General features: G+C 46.4%; 1 protein-coding gene across 1 annotated transcript; it reads right to left on the bottom strand.

Annotated features, from left to right (window-relative positions):
• Window positions 1-1,735: 1,735 nt before the first annotated feature.
• LOC148160944 (heat shock 70 kDa protein 12A-like) lies at window positions 1,736-16,242 on the bottom strand. The gene is made up of 4 exons (XM_088002918.1): window positions 16,048-16,242; window positions 15,806-15,977; window positions 2,980-3,090; window positions 1,736-2,552 (listed from the first exon to the last, which is right to left on the bottom strand). Exons 1-4 carry the CDS (start codon window positions 16,222-16,224, stop codon window positions 1,918-1,920), a joined length of 1,095 nt encoding a protein of 364 aa, XP_087859044.1. The 5' UTR covers window positions 16,225-16,242; the 3' UTR covers window positions 1,736-1,917.
• Between the last annotated feature and the right edge of the window lie 474 nt (window positions 16,243-16,716).

Genomic DNA, 16,716 nt, shown 5'->3' with positions numbered 1-16,716 from the left:
TTTGCTTTGAGGTTTTAGTTTGGGGAGATTTCAAATTTATTTTTATGCTACTCTAATTTTAAAAAATATTAGAAACAAGAGTTTATCTGTCAGTTTCATTTTTTTCCATCACTTCTGCCTCATTTCCAATTAGACCAAAGAGCCAATCAGAGAGCAGACTGAGATAAACACTGATGGTTCAGACAAACAGGATCAACTTGACTAAAGATCTAAACCTCCATCAGCTGCACTGAGTTCATCCTCAGGTTCATCTGAAGCTTTTCGGTCCTGAAAACTTCCCATCATGCTGCAGGTTTTAATCAGAGCAGATTCCTTCCTGTCAGTCGACCGTTTCACAAACATCCTTCACAGCTGAGAGACTCAGATTCTGGTTCCACATTCAGCCTCAGAGATTCACACAGAAACGACACGTTTGATTCCCAGAGAGCAGATCAGAGTCTGAGATCAGGAGGAAACCATCAGGTGATGAAGCTGCTGGTTGATACATGATGTCTGACTGTAAACAGCTTCAGCTGCTGATCTCACTCTGATCAGTGACCAGCTCTGATCTGGTTCTGGTCATCAGCTCAGATTCTGATACAAACAGCCAGATGAGACACATTAATGTGATGAAACACATTTAAAGAGCCTCCAGGTGATAATTCTCCATCATGTGAGACTGAATCTCATCTCAGCTCTGAACAGGCTGCAGCAGTTCAGTCTGACTGATGATCCTTCATCTCCATTTCTCTGCAGCAGCCAGAAGAAAACAGGAAAACTGAAACAGACTCTTCATTTCATCACCAACATCAGGAGAACATGCAGCAGAAAGGCCATCAGACTGACCTTTGACCTGGAAACTCAGATAATCTGCAGCTTGTTTTCAGACATGAAGACATTAAAGATGAAGGTGAAGCAGCTCTGACTCCGCCCACCTCAGAGGTCGGAGGTCAAATCAGCTAAAGGTGAAAGTTAGTGAGCAGGTCTGACCTGATGCAGCAGCAGAGGAACCTGATGAAGCAGCAGCAGGAGGAGAACTTCAGTCCTCTGATCAGATCCTGTTCTTCACTCCAACAAGCCGTTCATTCAGCAGCAGGACTCCTCCTCTTCCTCACTCTCTTCCTCCTGCTGCTCCTCTCAGATCTCCTCTGTCTGTCACAGGAGGAAGAGGAGGAGCTCAGATCATGATGAAGGTCTCTGTTCAGACTCAACTTCTAGAGGCTCTGACGTCATTAAATGTGGCGAAATTTAAACCAAACCATCTCCATCTTTTCTGGTTTCAGTGCGCCATCTAGTGATTAAATGTGTTACTGCAGCTGCTGCCTGCAGGAAATGTTGAGTGGAATAAGAATTAAAAATAAATCAATGTTTTCATCTGTGGTTTATTCATATTTTTATCTCTATTTTATCTGAAATAATGTTAATGACCAAACATTACACACTAATTAAACCCATAAGAAAACTAGTTATACAAAAATATTACTTGGAGATTTTAATAAATCTCCAAGTAATAAATCACCTGAAACCTCTTCAGATGGTTTATTAGTTAATTGAATCTAAAACTTAAGAGCAAATATTAGTTTTCTAAAGCTTTCATTGTGTAAAAATCACAATAAAACAATTAAACTTACAGAATTATTTAAATACATTTTGGTGCTTAACATTCAGGTCTAAATTAATCCTGCAATCAAAAATCAAATGACTCAAAATAAAGAATCAGAACCAGAACAAACAGAAGGGAGGAAGGAGAACCAGGTTAAATCAAATTAACTTTTATTTTTAATTCAGTTACAAACTGAAGTCTGTAGAACTGATTTATTGGTTTCTGGTACAAAACAGGAAAAAATGGAACATGGAAAAAGTTATTCAATCACAAACAAACAAAAAAAAAACACAAGAAAACTATACACATTGTATGAATTATTAAGAACAAAAATCTCATGAACAACATCTGAACCAAGCTGGACGTTTCCTCTGAGGCTCCACCATCTCTGGGTTTCTCCCCAGCTCTACGGCTCCTTTCAGAATCGCTTCCTGGGGTCTAAGAGGACACAGGACTTTATACTGACGTCCAAACTGATCAGTGATGTGCTGACGTAGAATCTGGCTCTCAGCCAATCCTCCCACTAACACAATAAACCCAATGTTGAGATTTTTGTCTAATATTATTCTGAGTGTCTCTGTGATTCCCTGCAGAGTCTTATCATAAAAAGTTTTCAGTTTCTCTCTGGAGATCCTGATAGATCCATCATCCCAGGAAGCTCCTTCCACTGAATCAAAGAACGTTTCAATCTGTTTCTGTTTCTGAGCCAACATGACCAGGTTACCTGGGCAACTGATCTGAACATCTTCATCCAAACATTTGAGATGAATAAAATCATACATCATCTTCAGAACCTCAGTGGGGAAGATTTGTTCATATTCTTTCCAGAATCCATCAGAGAAAATTTCTCTCAGGAACTTTTTGAATTTTCCTTCCACGTCTTTTCCTCCCCATTGTGTTTCAAAGGTCTCATGCAGCTTCATGTCTCCTCCTTCCAGGACTTCATGAACAGTGAAGTGACTATATCTATCTGTTGACAAACAGGAAGAGAATAAAATATATTAATGGAAAAATCTCAGGAAACAACTTATCACACATTTTAACTCACATTCTACAAACATTAATCAAAGAGATTAATTCATCCATCATTTATCCATTTGTCCCCACAGAGTTGTGGGGGACAAACAGAGACCAGTTAACCCAACTGTCATGTTTCTGGACTGTGGGAGGAAGTCGGAGTACCCAGAGAGAAACCAGGCATGAACAGGGAGAACATGGAGACTCCATGCAGAAAGACCCCAGACTGGGATTCAAACCCAGAACCTTCTTGCTGCAAGGCAGCAGAGAAACCGGCTGATCCACCGGGCAACACAACATCACTTCAACATGTTTACTGTGAATAAAAATGTTTTTAAAACTCGTCTTTAAACCTTTAAGTAACGGTGAGTAACTTTTACCTCCACAGTCGACAACAAGGTACCGTTTCCCGTCTCTTTGGGTCTCCAGCAGGACTTTGGTTTCTTCTGGTTCCACAGTAAACTGTACGACCTCCTGACCTCCTGCTGGATCTGTAGAAACACAGAAACCTCACTGAGCTGCTCTATGAACAATGATCAATGTTTTTACAGGTAGATTCAGGTTTTTAGTTCATTTATCTCCCGTCTGTTGCCATGGTGATGCTGGAAATCTCTGGAGTAAAAGTTTCCAGATCAGTGATGATCCAGAGTCAAAGCTCCTCAGACCGATCATAGAAAGAAAATAATAAGATGAACAGAGAGACTTTAACAGAAATCTGAGTAGAAATGATGATGATGGATTCAATGTTACAGGAAGTGATGTCACTGTGATGATGAAGGTCTGAGGTGTTTAGAGTAAAGTGGGCGTGTCTTCATGAAGTTTGTATCGGCTTTAAAATGATTTATAAAAAGAAAGATGCTGAAAAAACAACTTTATCTAAATTATACCATCATATTTGATCAGATTATTAGTTCTGATAAGACTAATTTTTCATATTAGAAGAACCTTTTGAAAATAAAAACAATAAGTTAGATATTAAAAAGACTTTTTAAGCAAAGTTATACAAAGTTGTATATATATAAAAAATGTTGTTTCTGGGTCTGATTTGATATTATAATCTTAAATAAAACTTTAAACTTTTCAATAATGTTCTCATTAATTGAATGTGTCTGTATGTAGTTAAATGTTTTAGAGATCATTTTATTTCATCTGATTATTAATTTCTTCATATTGAGATTTTGATTTATTTGCATCATGTTTGCAGATCCTCTGGTGATTTCAAAGTCTGCAGTTATGGAACATCTGACACAATTAACATTTTTATTTCTAAATAACTGAAACAAAACAACCTGAATGTTGATTTAGTTCCTTAAACTTAGAAGCTGAGAGGTGACAGTGAGGTTTTCCTCCAAGCAGCAGCTGCCTGAGAAACTCAGAGGTCAGCAGGAGGAAGGACTTGGTCACAGCGTGTCGCTCTGCAGAGCTGCAGGTAGAGGTTAGAGGAGGAGGAGGAGATGGAGCTGGATGCTGCAGGTAAGATGCTGCAGTTAAGATGCTGCAGTTAAGATGCTGCAGTTGAGATGCTGCAGTTAAGATGCTGCTGCAGTTAAGATGCTGCAGTTAAGATGCTGCAGGTAAGATGCTGCAGTTAAGATGCTGCAGTTAAGATGCTGCAGTTAAGATGCTGCTGCTGCAGTTAAGATGCTGCAGTTAAGATGCTGCTGCTACAGTTAAGATGCTGCAGTTAAGATGCTGCAGTTAAGATGCTGCAGCTGTTAAGATGCTGCAGTTAAGATGCTGCAGTTAAGATGCTGCAGTTAAGATGCTGCTGCTGCAGTTAAGATGCTGCAGTTAAGATGCTGCTGCTGCAGTTAAGATGCTGCAGTTAAGATGCTGCAGCTGTTAAGATGCTGCAGCTGTTAAGATGCTGCAGCTAAGATGCTGCAGCTAAGATGCTGCAGGTAAGATGCTGCAGGTAAGATGCTGCAGCTAAGATGCTGCAGTTAAGATGCTGCAGTTAAGATGCTGCAGTTAAGATGCTGCAGTTAAGATGCTGCAGCTAAGATGCTGCAGTTAAGATGCTGCAGTTAAGATGCTGCAGTTAAGATGCTGCAGCTAAGATGCTGCAGTTAAGATGCTGCAGCTAAGATGCTGCAGTTAAGATGCTGCAGCTAAGATGCTGCAGCTAAGATGCTGCAGGTAAGATGATGCTGCTGCAGTTAAGATGCTGCAGTTAAGATGGTGCAGTTAAGATGCTGCAGCTGTTAAGATGCTGCCGCTAGAAAATAAAACTGAAAGGATTTGAATCCAGATTGATGGTTAGAAGACTGATGGCTCATCCTGTGTTTAAGTTTTAACACATTAAATCTTTAACCTGTCTGTCACAAGAGGACCCAAATTTGGGTCCTCTCGTGACAGGGGTGTCAAACTCCAGTCCTCAAGGGCCGCAGTCCTGCAACTTTTAGATGTGCCTCTGCTGCACCACACCTGAAAAGAATAATTAGGTCATTAGCAAGGCTCAGGAGAACCGATCTACACAGGGAGGAGGTAATTAAGCCATTTCATTCCACGGTTTTTTACCTGTGGCACATCTAAACACTGCAGGACAGCGGCCCTTGAGGACTGGAGTTTGACACCCCTGTCATTGTGAATGACAACCTGAGACCAACAGGTTAAAAACTAATAGATTCACAAACAGGTTATTTCCTTTTTTATGGTATATTAAATTCATAAAGAACAAATTGAAACAGTAACATTACATAAGTGAGTAGAAATAAATGTTAAACATGAAATTAAAAATATAAAATATCTTACAATGTTTCCAAAGGTAATTTGTTGCCATTTTCCCTCTGAGAAATAAAACGTTTTATCTCTTGAAATATTCTGGATCAGCACGATTTCTGACTTTCAGAAGAAATTATTACCTGATGTCACCAGCAGATGAACAGAATCTGAAAGTCTTCAGACCTGAATGATCCGTCATCCTTCAACTGATCATCTAGATGGAAAGTTTTCAACTAAAGACTCTTTGGAGATAAAATAGTTTCTGTCTGTCAAATGATTATCTTTGGTATTTTTATAACAAGGTTATTGATCATCACTGATGTACATTTTAACTTCAGGGTTTTTCTGATCAGAGTTCAGAAATAAAGATAAATTTCTCTGAAAATGGTCAGATAGTGAAGGAGAAGACAATGTCATAGAAAATTAAATATTCAGAACTTCAGGTTGATCTTCAGGAATCTTCTAATGTTATCATGACCTCATTATAATAAAGTCTGGTTCTCCTTTAATGATGTATCAATTATTCTGATTGGTTTACAGTCATGTTTAATTACAATGATGGATCCTCAGAAACAACAGCTCTGCTGGTTTTACATGAAGACATTCAGAGTTAGAGCCTTAAATGTATTTTAACAAACCAATAATCAGGTTGATGCTTTAAATGAGAGAACATCCATCAGTTTATCTAGAAAACCTGACTGCTGCTGCTTTTGGTTTCTGATCAAATCATCAGTTTATCCAGCTTCATGTTTCAGACTAAATCCATATTAACCATTCAGCCACATTTTAAAATTCAATTTCAGCACTAAACCCAGATCTGATTACTGTCAGAATCAAGAAATCAGGTAAACAGAACCTGTCTGACAACATGAAGTAGGCGATGTCAAGGTTTATTCTACAGTTAAGAACAGATGAGAAACCAGGTCACTGACATCAGTGTAAAAGTTCTAATTCAAAAATACTCTTTGGATTAAAAAGTGAAATTAAATAAAGTTAGAATAATTTCTAACCTGAGTGAACAAAGTGAAAGTTATTATCTACAAATAGAGAATAACAACAGTGGTGAAGCTTCCCAGGAGAGACTGACCAACCAAAATGACTCCAACATCAACGACTCAAACAGGAAGTTACAGAAGAAACCAGGAAACACATCTAAAGCTCTGCAGGCCTCAGTAAAGGTCAGAGTTCATGTCAAATTTATTTGTATAACACAATTTAAACAACAGCAGAGACCAGAGGTCAAAGGTCAAAGCCACAGGTGAAAAAACCTGAGCTTCATTCTGGTTTATGGAAAACCAAAAGCAGAGGATGATTTAGTAAAGACAGAGAGAGAGAGAGAGAGAGAGAGAGACAGAGAGAGATTTTAATAGCTCATTTATTTTTCAATAAATAATCGACATAGTATCACAAACTATGTAACAGTGAAAAAAACAAACAGAAAAAACAAAACATACACCACACACAGCATTACATTAACACCCTTCCAAAAATAAGTTCTCCTTCTACCACACTACAAATTACTTCCCCATAACTCCAAGTGTGACAAAAGGTATCTAAATCTGAAACTGATTTATAAAAATTAAATTCAAGCAATAGCCTAGACTTCACCAGGTTAACAGATAAAGAAACCACATTAATATTCAACTCTTCCTCCACTTTCCTCTTTCTGCTTATGTACATTTTAGCCTGTCCTATCAACAAGTTTATCAACTGACATTTGGTCTTTCTTTGGCGTGTAAATTTAACACCACATATAAAACCTGTTTAGTGAAAACTTCACCATATCTGTTGAAAATAATTCTCAAAAGCACAAAAAGAGCTGACAGACGAACACAGTCTAGAAAACAATGAAACACTGTTTCCCTCTGTTCACAACATGGACAGCAGGATTAATAGCAGAAACAAATGAGTGAACAGCTACAATACCATGAAGGATTCTCCACTGTAAATCTGCATGTTTTTTCGGTAGAGGAGGCTTATACAACGATTTCCATTCAGGCTTGATTTCAGGTGTTAAGGAGATATGAGATCTCCATACTGTGTCACTGCGTCCATTCAGTTTGTTCTGATTAAGAGTTTTTACAAACAGCCTATAGATCATTTTCCCAGAAGCTCCTTCTAGGGAGATTCCTTTACTGTCCACCGAATCCAGTAAAGGACCAGAGCAGTTCTTGATCCCAGGAAACAGTCTGATGGATGGAAAAGGGTCCAGATGATTTGGTAACACAGAACCTTCATAATAATCAGTCGAAAGGGAACATTGATGTTCACTTAACTTGTGTTTCCAGTAGCTCAAAAGCCGACCAACAACTCTAACAGATTCTATTCCCAAACAAGCAGCGAGTTCCACAGGATCATCCAGTCGAGGTCCAGTCATCTCTACCACCCTCCCAAGACAATAAACTGTTGCAGTGTGGAGGAGTTTGGACCAGGTTGTTGTTCCCCACACAGGGCAATCCAACAAACTCCCAAACAGAACCGGTTCCTGGAGCAGCCAGTACAGAGACTCAGCCTGCTGCTGCCTCTCCTTCCTCAGCAAAGTCCACACAGAGAAAACGCTCTTATAAAAACCTGGAAGAAGAGAGGAGTTCATTTTGCTGGAGTCCATCAGAAAGAGAGGCAGATCCAGACCCATGCCGCCAAATCTCTGAAGAATGCAGCCTGATATTCTCCTCCACACAAGGTCTGTGGGTCCTGTGAGCATCTCTGAATGAACTGAAAACGAAAAGCAGCGCCTCTGCTGGCCAGATGGACCAGGCCTTGTCCACCTTCTTCTCTCGGCAGAAAGAGAATACTTTGAGGAATCCAATGAAGTTTATCCCAAAAAATCCACTAGTGCCCTTTGAACATTTGATAAAAGAGAAACTGGAGGATCAACACACATCAGCCGGTGCCACATGACGGAAGAAACTAAATTATTAATAACAAGAACTCTTCCTCTATATGACATTTTAGGTCAAATCCATTTGAAAAGTCGACCCTTAACATTATCCAAAACATTTTCCCAATTTTTTGCACAAAAATTTCACTACCTAAAAAGACCCCTAAATACTTGAGCCCACCTTTTCTCCACACTAGGCCTCCAGGCAGACTGAGTTGATCCCCCAGCCGACTCCCAACAGCGATAGCCTCACTCTTTCTCCAGTTTATTTTAGCAGGAGAAATGCAGCCAAAAAGAAAAACAGTGTTGACCAAAACATCAATATCTTCCTGCTCGTTTACAAAAACCATTAGATCATCAGCATAAGCTGACAACTTTAAGGAGACATTACACCCAGGAATAGAAACACCACACAAATCTTTCCTCAGCTTATGAAGCAAAGGTTCAAATGCCAAGGAATAAAGCATCCCTGACAAAGAACAGCCTTGCCTCACTCCTCTTAAAACATTGAATGGAGCACTTAAGCCTCCATTTATTTTAAGTACACTCGCAATGTCACGATACAAAACCTGGATCATAGCTATGAAACCAGGGCTGAAACCAAAAGCAGTCAAGGTTTGCCACAAATATCGGTGTTCAACCCGGTCAAAAGCTTTTTCTTGGTCTACAGAAATCAGACCAATATCTAAGCCCAATGAGCTGGAGATTTCCAAAACATCTCTGATTAAAGTGACATTGTCACTTATCAGCCTGCCAGGCACACAGTACGTCTGGTCCCCGTAAATGACTGAAGACATCACTTCTCTGAGTCTGATAGCCAGAACTTTGGAAAAGATCTTGTAGTCCGTGCAGAGCAAAGAGACTGGTCGCCAGTTCCTTAGATCCTGTAGATCTCCTTTCTTTGGAAGCAGAGTAACGACTGCCCGCCTGCAGCTCAGAGGCAGCCGACCTCTCTGCAGGCCATCTGTGATCACCTCCAACAAGTCTTCTCCGATCACAGACCAGAAGGACTTGTAAAAATCAACAGGAAGACCGTCCATGCCAGGGGATCTACCCCTCTTTAGGCTCCTCAAGGCAGTATGCAGTTCCTGCAGCGTGAGTTGAGCCTCCAGCTTTCGATCGGCTTCAGCATCCACCTGAGGAAGTCCTTCGTAGAAACCATCGCTCACATCCGGATTCTCCAAATGTTCACTCTTAAAAAGATCTTTGTAGAAACTGACAGCAAACTTCCTGATCTCAGAAGAACCTGAGATGGTAGAACCACAGTCAGTCTTTAGGGAGAGAACAATCTTCCTTTGCCCATTCTTTTTTTCTAGTCCAAAGAAAAAGTGAGACGGGGCATCCATCTCCGATACACTTAGGAAGCGTGATCTGACCAAGGCTCCTTTGGCTGCTGTGCCCAACAGGTTGGCCAGAACGGCCTTTTTATCTTTGAGGGAAGTTCAAAACCCTCGGTTTCCTGTAGACGCCGCCAAACCCTGCAGCTCTACTACCTGAGTCTCCAAGTCCCTCATAGATCTGGTTATGTCTCTAGTGATATTGCAAGTGAACTGTTGACACAACTGCTTAATTTGACATTTACCATAATCCCACCACTGTTGGATACAAGAAAAATCTGATTTAGATTGTTTATGACTGACCCAGACATATTCAAAAGCTTTTCTAAAAGCTGTATCATTCAAAAGAGCGGTATTAAAATGCCAATAGACACTCTGTATACGGACATTTTTAATAAACTCAGAGCAACAAACCAGACAGTGATCAGAAAAACCAACAGGAATTATTTAACAATTTTTAAATATATTCAAATGATGTTTAAAAGCATAGATACGATCCAATCCTGCCAAGGATAAAAGATTATCTTTAGAATGACTCCATGTTTACTGTCTCTGATTCCTGCTGAAATCTCTCCACACATCTGAAAGGTCAGAGGTCGCAGTCAGCTGCCTGAGCCTCCGAGAGGATTCAGCATGAGGTTCTAAGTGGTTCCTATCAAGTAACGGATTCTCAGTGCAATTAAAATCTCCACACAAAAACAAATAATCATTATTATCACTACAGTCATTTACAATGTCACCTAAAGTATCAATAATACCATTCTATCGACCCCTTTAGTTGGTGCATACACATTAAGAAAAACTATATTCACATTTTCATATTTGGCTTTAACTTTTAATAAGTGACCTTCAATTATTTCCTCTGCTTCACAAGAAACAGGCAAAAAATCCTAGAAAACACAATCCCAACACCGCCACTGCAACTGGACTTGTGGCTAAAAAAGACCTCCCCTCCGCACTCCTTCTTCCAATCACACTCATTATCAGCAGTGCTGTGTGTCTCCTGAAGTAACATTATATCAATGTTCTTTAGAGCCATGAGTCTTAAAAACTCAGCCCTCTTTTCTTCATTTCTGGCACCATTTAGATTTAAGGTGCCTATTTTAAAGTCACACATTGACATGAAGAAACAAAAGAAAAGACACAGAGACATGTAAAAAATGTCTCTAAATGTCCTCATCTTCATCCTCATCTTCATCAGCAGTGAGTGTCTGACTTTCAAAATCAGTTTCTTTAAGCGATATATTTCCTGATCTGTTAACACGTCATCAACAAAATGTCCAGTTTTCTTTGTTAAAACCCGAGAGGATTCAACAAACCATTTTAGATCTGGAAAATATTCTTCAATTTTTATCATCCTGAGTCCTTTAGTTTTTTGCAAAAACTTCTTAATTGCAGCAGGAGGATACAGATTCTGCTGATCTTGGCTCAAAGAAAAGCTACTATCAGACTCCAAGCTGCTCTCCTGCTTTGTTTGCTCTCTGAGCTCTGAGAGCTTTAGTGCTGCTGTTAGCAGGTTCACAACTTTTCCTTTTCTGAGAGTTTCAGCAAATCGTCATCAAGCATGCTTTCATCTTCACAAAGGTTTTCACAAAAAATTTCATCAGATCTTTTTTCCTCTGAATCTGCATCAAAACTGTCAACAGATTGATCATGTATCATCTCACCATCAGTGGTAACAACTTCATTAAAGCGACCACAAGTAATAGAAGATCGCTCCTCAGGCTGTTCCTCTACAGTTACAATAGAAGGATCACCAGGATCCCCAGATCCAGTAGCATCAAGACCTGCACCGACAACCGCCGGCGCCCTGGCCAGCCCCGGCATCATCTCGGCCAGCCCCGGCATCATCGCGGCCAGCCCCGGCGGCGCCCCGGCCAGCGCCGGCGGCGCCCCGGCCTGCCCCGGCATCATCTCGGCCAGCCCCGGCATCATCGCGGCCAGCCCCGGCATCATCGCGGCCAGCCCCGGCATCATCGCGCCCAGCCCTGGCATCATCGCGGCCCGCCCCGACATCATCGCGGCCAGCCCCGGTGGCGTCCCGGCCCGCCCCGGCATCATCGCGGCCAGCCCCGGCATCATCGCGGCCAGCCCTGGGATCATCGTGGCCAGCCCCGGGCCGCCCAGGCATCATCGCGCCCAGACCCGGCATCATCGTGGCCAGCCCCGGCGGCGCCCCGGCCCACCCAGGCATCATGGCGGCCAGCCCCGGCGGAGCCCTGGCCACCCCAGCGGCACCCCGGCCCACCCCGGTGGCGCACCGGCATCATGGCGGCCCGCCCCGGCGGCGGCCCGGCCTGCCCCGGCATCATCGCGCCCAGCCCTGGCATCATCGTGGCCAGCCCCGGCCCGCCCAGGCATCATCGCGGCCAGCCCCGGCATCATCGCGGCCAGCCCCGGCGGAGCCCTGGCCACCCCAGCGGCACCCCGGCCCACCCCGGCGGCGCCCCGGCCCGCCCCGGCATCATCGCGGCCAGCCTCGGCATCATCGCGGCCAGCCCCGGCGGCGCCCCGGTCCGCCCAGGCATCATGGCGGCCCGCCCCGGCGGCGGCCCGGCCTGCCCCGGCATCATCGCGCCCAGCCCTGGCATCATCGTGGCCAGCCCCGGCCCGCCCAGGCATCATCGCGGCCAGCCCCGGCATCATCGCGGCCAGCCCCGGCCGCGCCCCGGCCCGCCCAGGCATCATCGCGCTCAGCCCCGGCATCATTGCGGCCAGCCCCGGCCGCGCCCCGGCCCGCCCAGGCATCATGGCGGCCCACTCCGGCGGCGCCCCGGCCCACCCCGGTGGCGCACCGGCATCATGGCGGCCCGCCCCGGCGGCGCCCCGGCCTGCCCCGGCATCGTCGCGCCCAGCCCCGGCCCGCCCAGGCCCGCCCAGGCATCATGGCGGCCCGCCCCGGCGGCGGCCCGGCCTGCCCCGGCATCATCGCGCCCAGCCCCGGCATCATCGCGGCCAGCCCCGGCCGCGCCCTGGCCCGCCCAGGCATCATGGCGGCCCACTCCGGCGGCGCCCCGGCCCACCCCGGTGGCGCACCGGCATCATGGCGGCCCGCCCCGGCGGCGCCCCGGCCTGCCCCGGCATCATCGCGCCCAGCCCTGGCATCATCGTGGCCAGCCCCGGCCCGCCCAGGCATCATCGCGCCCAGCCCCGGCATCATCGCGGCCAGCCCCGGCCGCGCCCCGGCCCGCCCAGGCTTCATGGCGGCCCGCCCCGGCGGCGCCCCGGCCTGCCCCGGCATCATCGCGGCCAGCCTCGGCATCATCGCGGCCAGCCCCGGCGGCGCCCCGGTCCGCCCAGGCATCATGGCGGCCCGCCCCGGCGGCGGCCCGGCCTGCCCCGGCATCATCGCGCCCAGCCCTGGCATCATCGTGGCCAGCCCCGGCCCGCCCAGGCATCATCGCGGCCAGCCCCGGCATCATCGCGGCCAGCCCCGGCCGCGCCCCGGCCCGCCCAGGCATCATCGCGCTCAGCCCCGGCATCATTGCGGCCAGCCCCGGCCGCGCCCCGGCCCGCCCAGGCATCATGGCGGCCCACTCCGGCGGCGCCCCGGCCCACCCCGGTGGCGCACCGGCATCATGGCGGCCCGCCCCGGCGGCGCCCCGGCCTGCCCCGGCATCGTCGCGCCCAGCCCCGGCCCGCCCAGGCCCGCCCAGGCATCATGGCGGCCCGCCCCGGCGGCGGCCCGGCCTGCCCCGGCATCATCGCGCCCAGCCCCGGCATCATCGCGGCCAGCCCCGGCCGCGCCCTGGCCCGCCCAGGCATCATGGCGGCCCACTCCGGCGGCGCCCCGGCCCACCCCGGTGGCGCACCGGCATCATGGCGGCCCGCCCCGGCGGCGCCCCGGCCTGCCCCGGCATCATCGCGCCCAGCCCTGGCATAATCGTGGCCAGCCCCGGCCCGCCCAGGCATCATCGCGCCCAGCCCCGGCATCATCGCGGCCAGCCCCGGCCGCGCCCCGGCCCGCCCAGGCTTCATGGCGGCCCGCCCCGGCGGCGCCCCGGCCTGCCCCGGCATCATCGCGCCCAGCCCTGGCATCATCGTGGCCAGCCCCGGCCCGCCCAGGCATCATCGCGGCCAGCCCCGGCATCATCGCGGCCAGCCCCGGCCGTGCCCCGGCCCGCCCAGGCATCATGGCGGCCCACTCCAGCGGCGCCCCGGCCCGCCCCGGCGGCGCCCCGGCCTGCCCCGGCATCATCGCGCCCAGCCCCGGCCTGCCCAGGCATCATCGCGCCCAGCCCCGGCATCATCGCGCCCAGCCCCGGCCGCGCCCCGGCCCGTCCAGGCATCATCGCGCCCAGCCCCGGCATCATCGCGGCCAGCCCTGGGATCATCGTGGCCAGCCCCGGCCCGCCCAGGCATCATCGCGCCCAGCCCCGGCATCATCGCGACCAGCCTCGGCATCATCGCCCCCAGCCCTGGCATCATTGTGGCCAGCCCCGGCCTGCCCCGGCATCATCGCGCCCAGCCCTGGCATCATCGCGGCCAGCCCCGTCGGCGTCCCGCCCCGCCCCGGCATCATCGCGGCCCGCCCTGGCATCATAGCGGCCAGCCCCGTCGGCGCCCCGGCCCGCCCCGGCATCATCGCGGCCAGCCCCGGCATCATCGCGGCCAGCCCCGGCCCACCCCGGCGGCGCACCGGCATCATGGCGGCCCGCCCCGGCGGCGCCCCGGCCCGCCCCGGCATCATCGCCCCCAGCCTTGTCATCATCGTGGCCAGCCCCGCCTCAAAAATCCACTCACACCGACACTCCCGTCTCCAGCTCTATTCCCTCAGAGAGAGAGACAGAGAGAGAGAGAGAGAGAGAGACTTGGTAAAACTGACCTTCATGGGAGAGTTTAAGACCAGAAACTCTGGTTTCATAAAGACTCGGTCCACAAAAGATCTGATGATATTTGATGGACTCAAGAAAAACGGAAGGAAACCAGGAAGTCTGCCTCTGATTGGTTAAAATAAAATCATCATCAAGATGCTGAGACATCGTCTCAAACATGAACTAATACTGGAAAACTCTCCATTGTGGCTGAATTAAAATTATTCAGCAATAAAGAGTGAAGCAAATTTCCCCCTCAGTGATTTAAAAGATTTATTCCCAGATTCTGGGCCGAGGTGAAAACAATCAGTTATTAGATGAAGGAGGAAATTAGAATTTGTTAGGTTGGTAAAAGATGTGGTGAAACATTTATGAACAAAAATGTAAAACAGTGATTCTGGAGGACCAAATAGGTCCTATGGATAAAGCACAACATTTTAAGAAAATATACACAAAATATCCATCCATCCATTTTCTGTTCATCCTTGTCCCTAGTGGGGTCAGGAGGTCATAGTGCCCATCTCCAGCTGGTGACCTGTCAGGGCACCAGAACCTCTGATGACCCCATGACCTCTTCCTTTCTCTTCCTTTGCTAAGAGGCTAGTTAGCTCTGGTTAGCTTATGTTATTCTTTAGTTTTTTCTTCTTTTTATTCCTAAACTGCTCGTCACAACCATGATGTGTCAACACAATAACTAACAATTTACAAAACTTTGGTGACATTTTGTGAAATAAAAGCTTAATTTTGGTAAAATGTAAAGATTTCATGAACCTGATGAGCTACAATATGACCTCCTTCAGAATAACATCATATAAACTGAGGTAGTTTGGCTTTTTGTCAACTCCATCAGTTTTTGACTCTTTCAGTGAAATTGTTGTCAAATCTCACTTAAATCTGCAATTAATTCATTTTAATATATTTTAGATAAATTGCATTACTTCACATGTATCAAGTTTTTATTTTACTAACTAGTTTGTCACCTTCAGTTCTGTATCAACTCCGTCAGATGGACTTTTTGTTGTTTGTTTTAAATATTTTTTGTTTCTTGAGAAGCATTTGTCTTAGTAAAAATATCACTAATAGGGTCATTAAAATAATTTTATATTTATTTTTGTCAGATGGTGATGACAAAGTTCTGGATCAGGTCCATTAAAAATTTAATTTTCAAAATAAATGTTGCAACTGGGAGCCTGCACCTTAGCATCTTTACATTTCCTAAACATTATTTGTCATATTTGAATAAATAAGCTTGAGGAATAATAAAAAAATGGGGAAATTTAAACCCATTTTGTCCCTATTCTCAATAATCAAATACTTTTACATGACTTGCTTCAATTCAATTAGTCCAAACGGATCATCTAGAGAATCCATTCATATATCACACATATCCCACAAACAGACTAAAACCTGTTAATGTTTGTCTGCCAGACGTTACAGATCCACTCAGTACCGTTCCAGCTGGTATCAGGTTCTGCTGCTCCTGCAGGTTGATCCTGTGAGTCTCTGCTGTGGTTCTGTGTGATGAAACCATCAGGTTGAAGCTTCAAACACCAGGTCAAAGCTGCTTCTGACTCCAGAACAAACATCAGTTTGTCTTTAGTGGCGTCTGTTACAAGACCAGCCTGGAGGAGAAACCAGAAGTCTGATTCTGATGAACATTTAGAGATGATGACTCTAAAAACATGATGTTACCTGAACTGCAGATTTTATTATGAGCTTCTTAGTAAAATCCTTCAAGAGTTCAGGAACAGTCAGCACCCAGGTGAAGTCAGACGCTGTAAATCTTCCTCCTTCTGGATCTTTGATGTTTTTCAGAGCATCGTCCTTCAGGAATCTCAGAACTTCAGCAAAAATCTCCCAGAGAAGCATTGACTTGTCGTTGGCTTCATCGATGCCCTCCAACCAGAAGTCCTGTGAAAAGGTTTCAGTCTTAGTTTGTATTCATATTGACATCAGTTTCTCTGATCTACTGATGGTTAACTACTGTCGTCTTAAAGTCAGTCCAAGCAGAAACTTTTTTCTTTAATCTGCTGAACTGTAGTTATTTTTTCTGTAGGTTTCTGTTTTTGATTTAAAATTGAAATAACAGATTTTACTGGTTTTAAAAACAAATCAGAGCTGGACTCTGTTTATTTCCCCTCATTAAATTTGTTGTCAATGTCTCCATGCATCAAATTGAATAAGTCATATTTATTTATGAAGCACATTCACAAAGAAACTTCTTATTCCAAAATGATGCATTCTGGGTAAAATAAACTCACAACACCAATGACATGAGTCTTCAGGAAATATTTCATATTTTCTAGGATCTGAACTCCTCTGAGTGGAGACAAAGAACATTTTAATAATTGAAATATTTTG

Source organism: Poecilia mexicana, unplaced genomic scaffold (assembly GCF_051168715.1).
Source record: "Poecilia mexicana isolate PSO_F unplaced genomic scaffold, ASM5116871v1 scaffold_2, whole genome shotgun sequence".
Classification (NCBI taxonomy): domain Eukaryota; kingdom Metazoa; phylum Chordata; class Actinopteri; order Cyprinodontiformes; family Poeciliidae; genus Poecilia; species Poecilia mexicana.
This window is presented reverse-complemented; position numbering and strand designations above follow the sequence as displayed.

Excerpts from the sequence above, each read along its gene's own strand:
- LOC148160944 (XM_088002918.1), bottom strand. The coding sequence starts at position 16,224 with ATGCTTCTCTGGGAGATTTTTGCTGAAGTTCTGAGATTCCTGAAGGAC. Across the intron at positions 15,978-16,047 it reads TAATAAAATCTGCAGTTCAG|GCTGGTCTTGTAACAGACGC; the intron begins GTAACATCATGT and ends TTTCTCCTCCAG. Across the intron at positions 2,553-2,979 it reads CCTTGTTGTCGACTGTGGAG|ATAGATATAGTCACTTCACT; the intron begins GTAAAAGTTACT and ends GTTTGTCAACAG.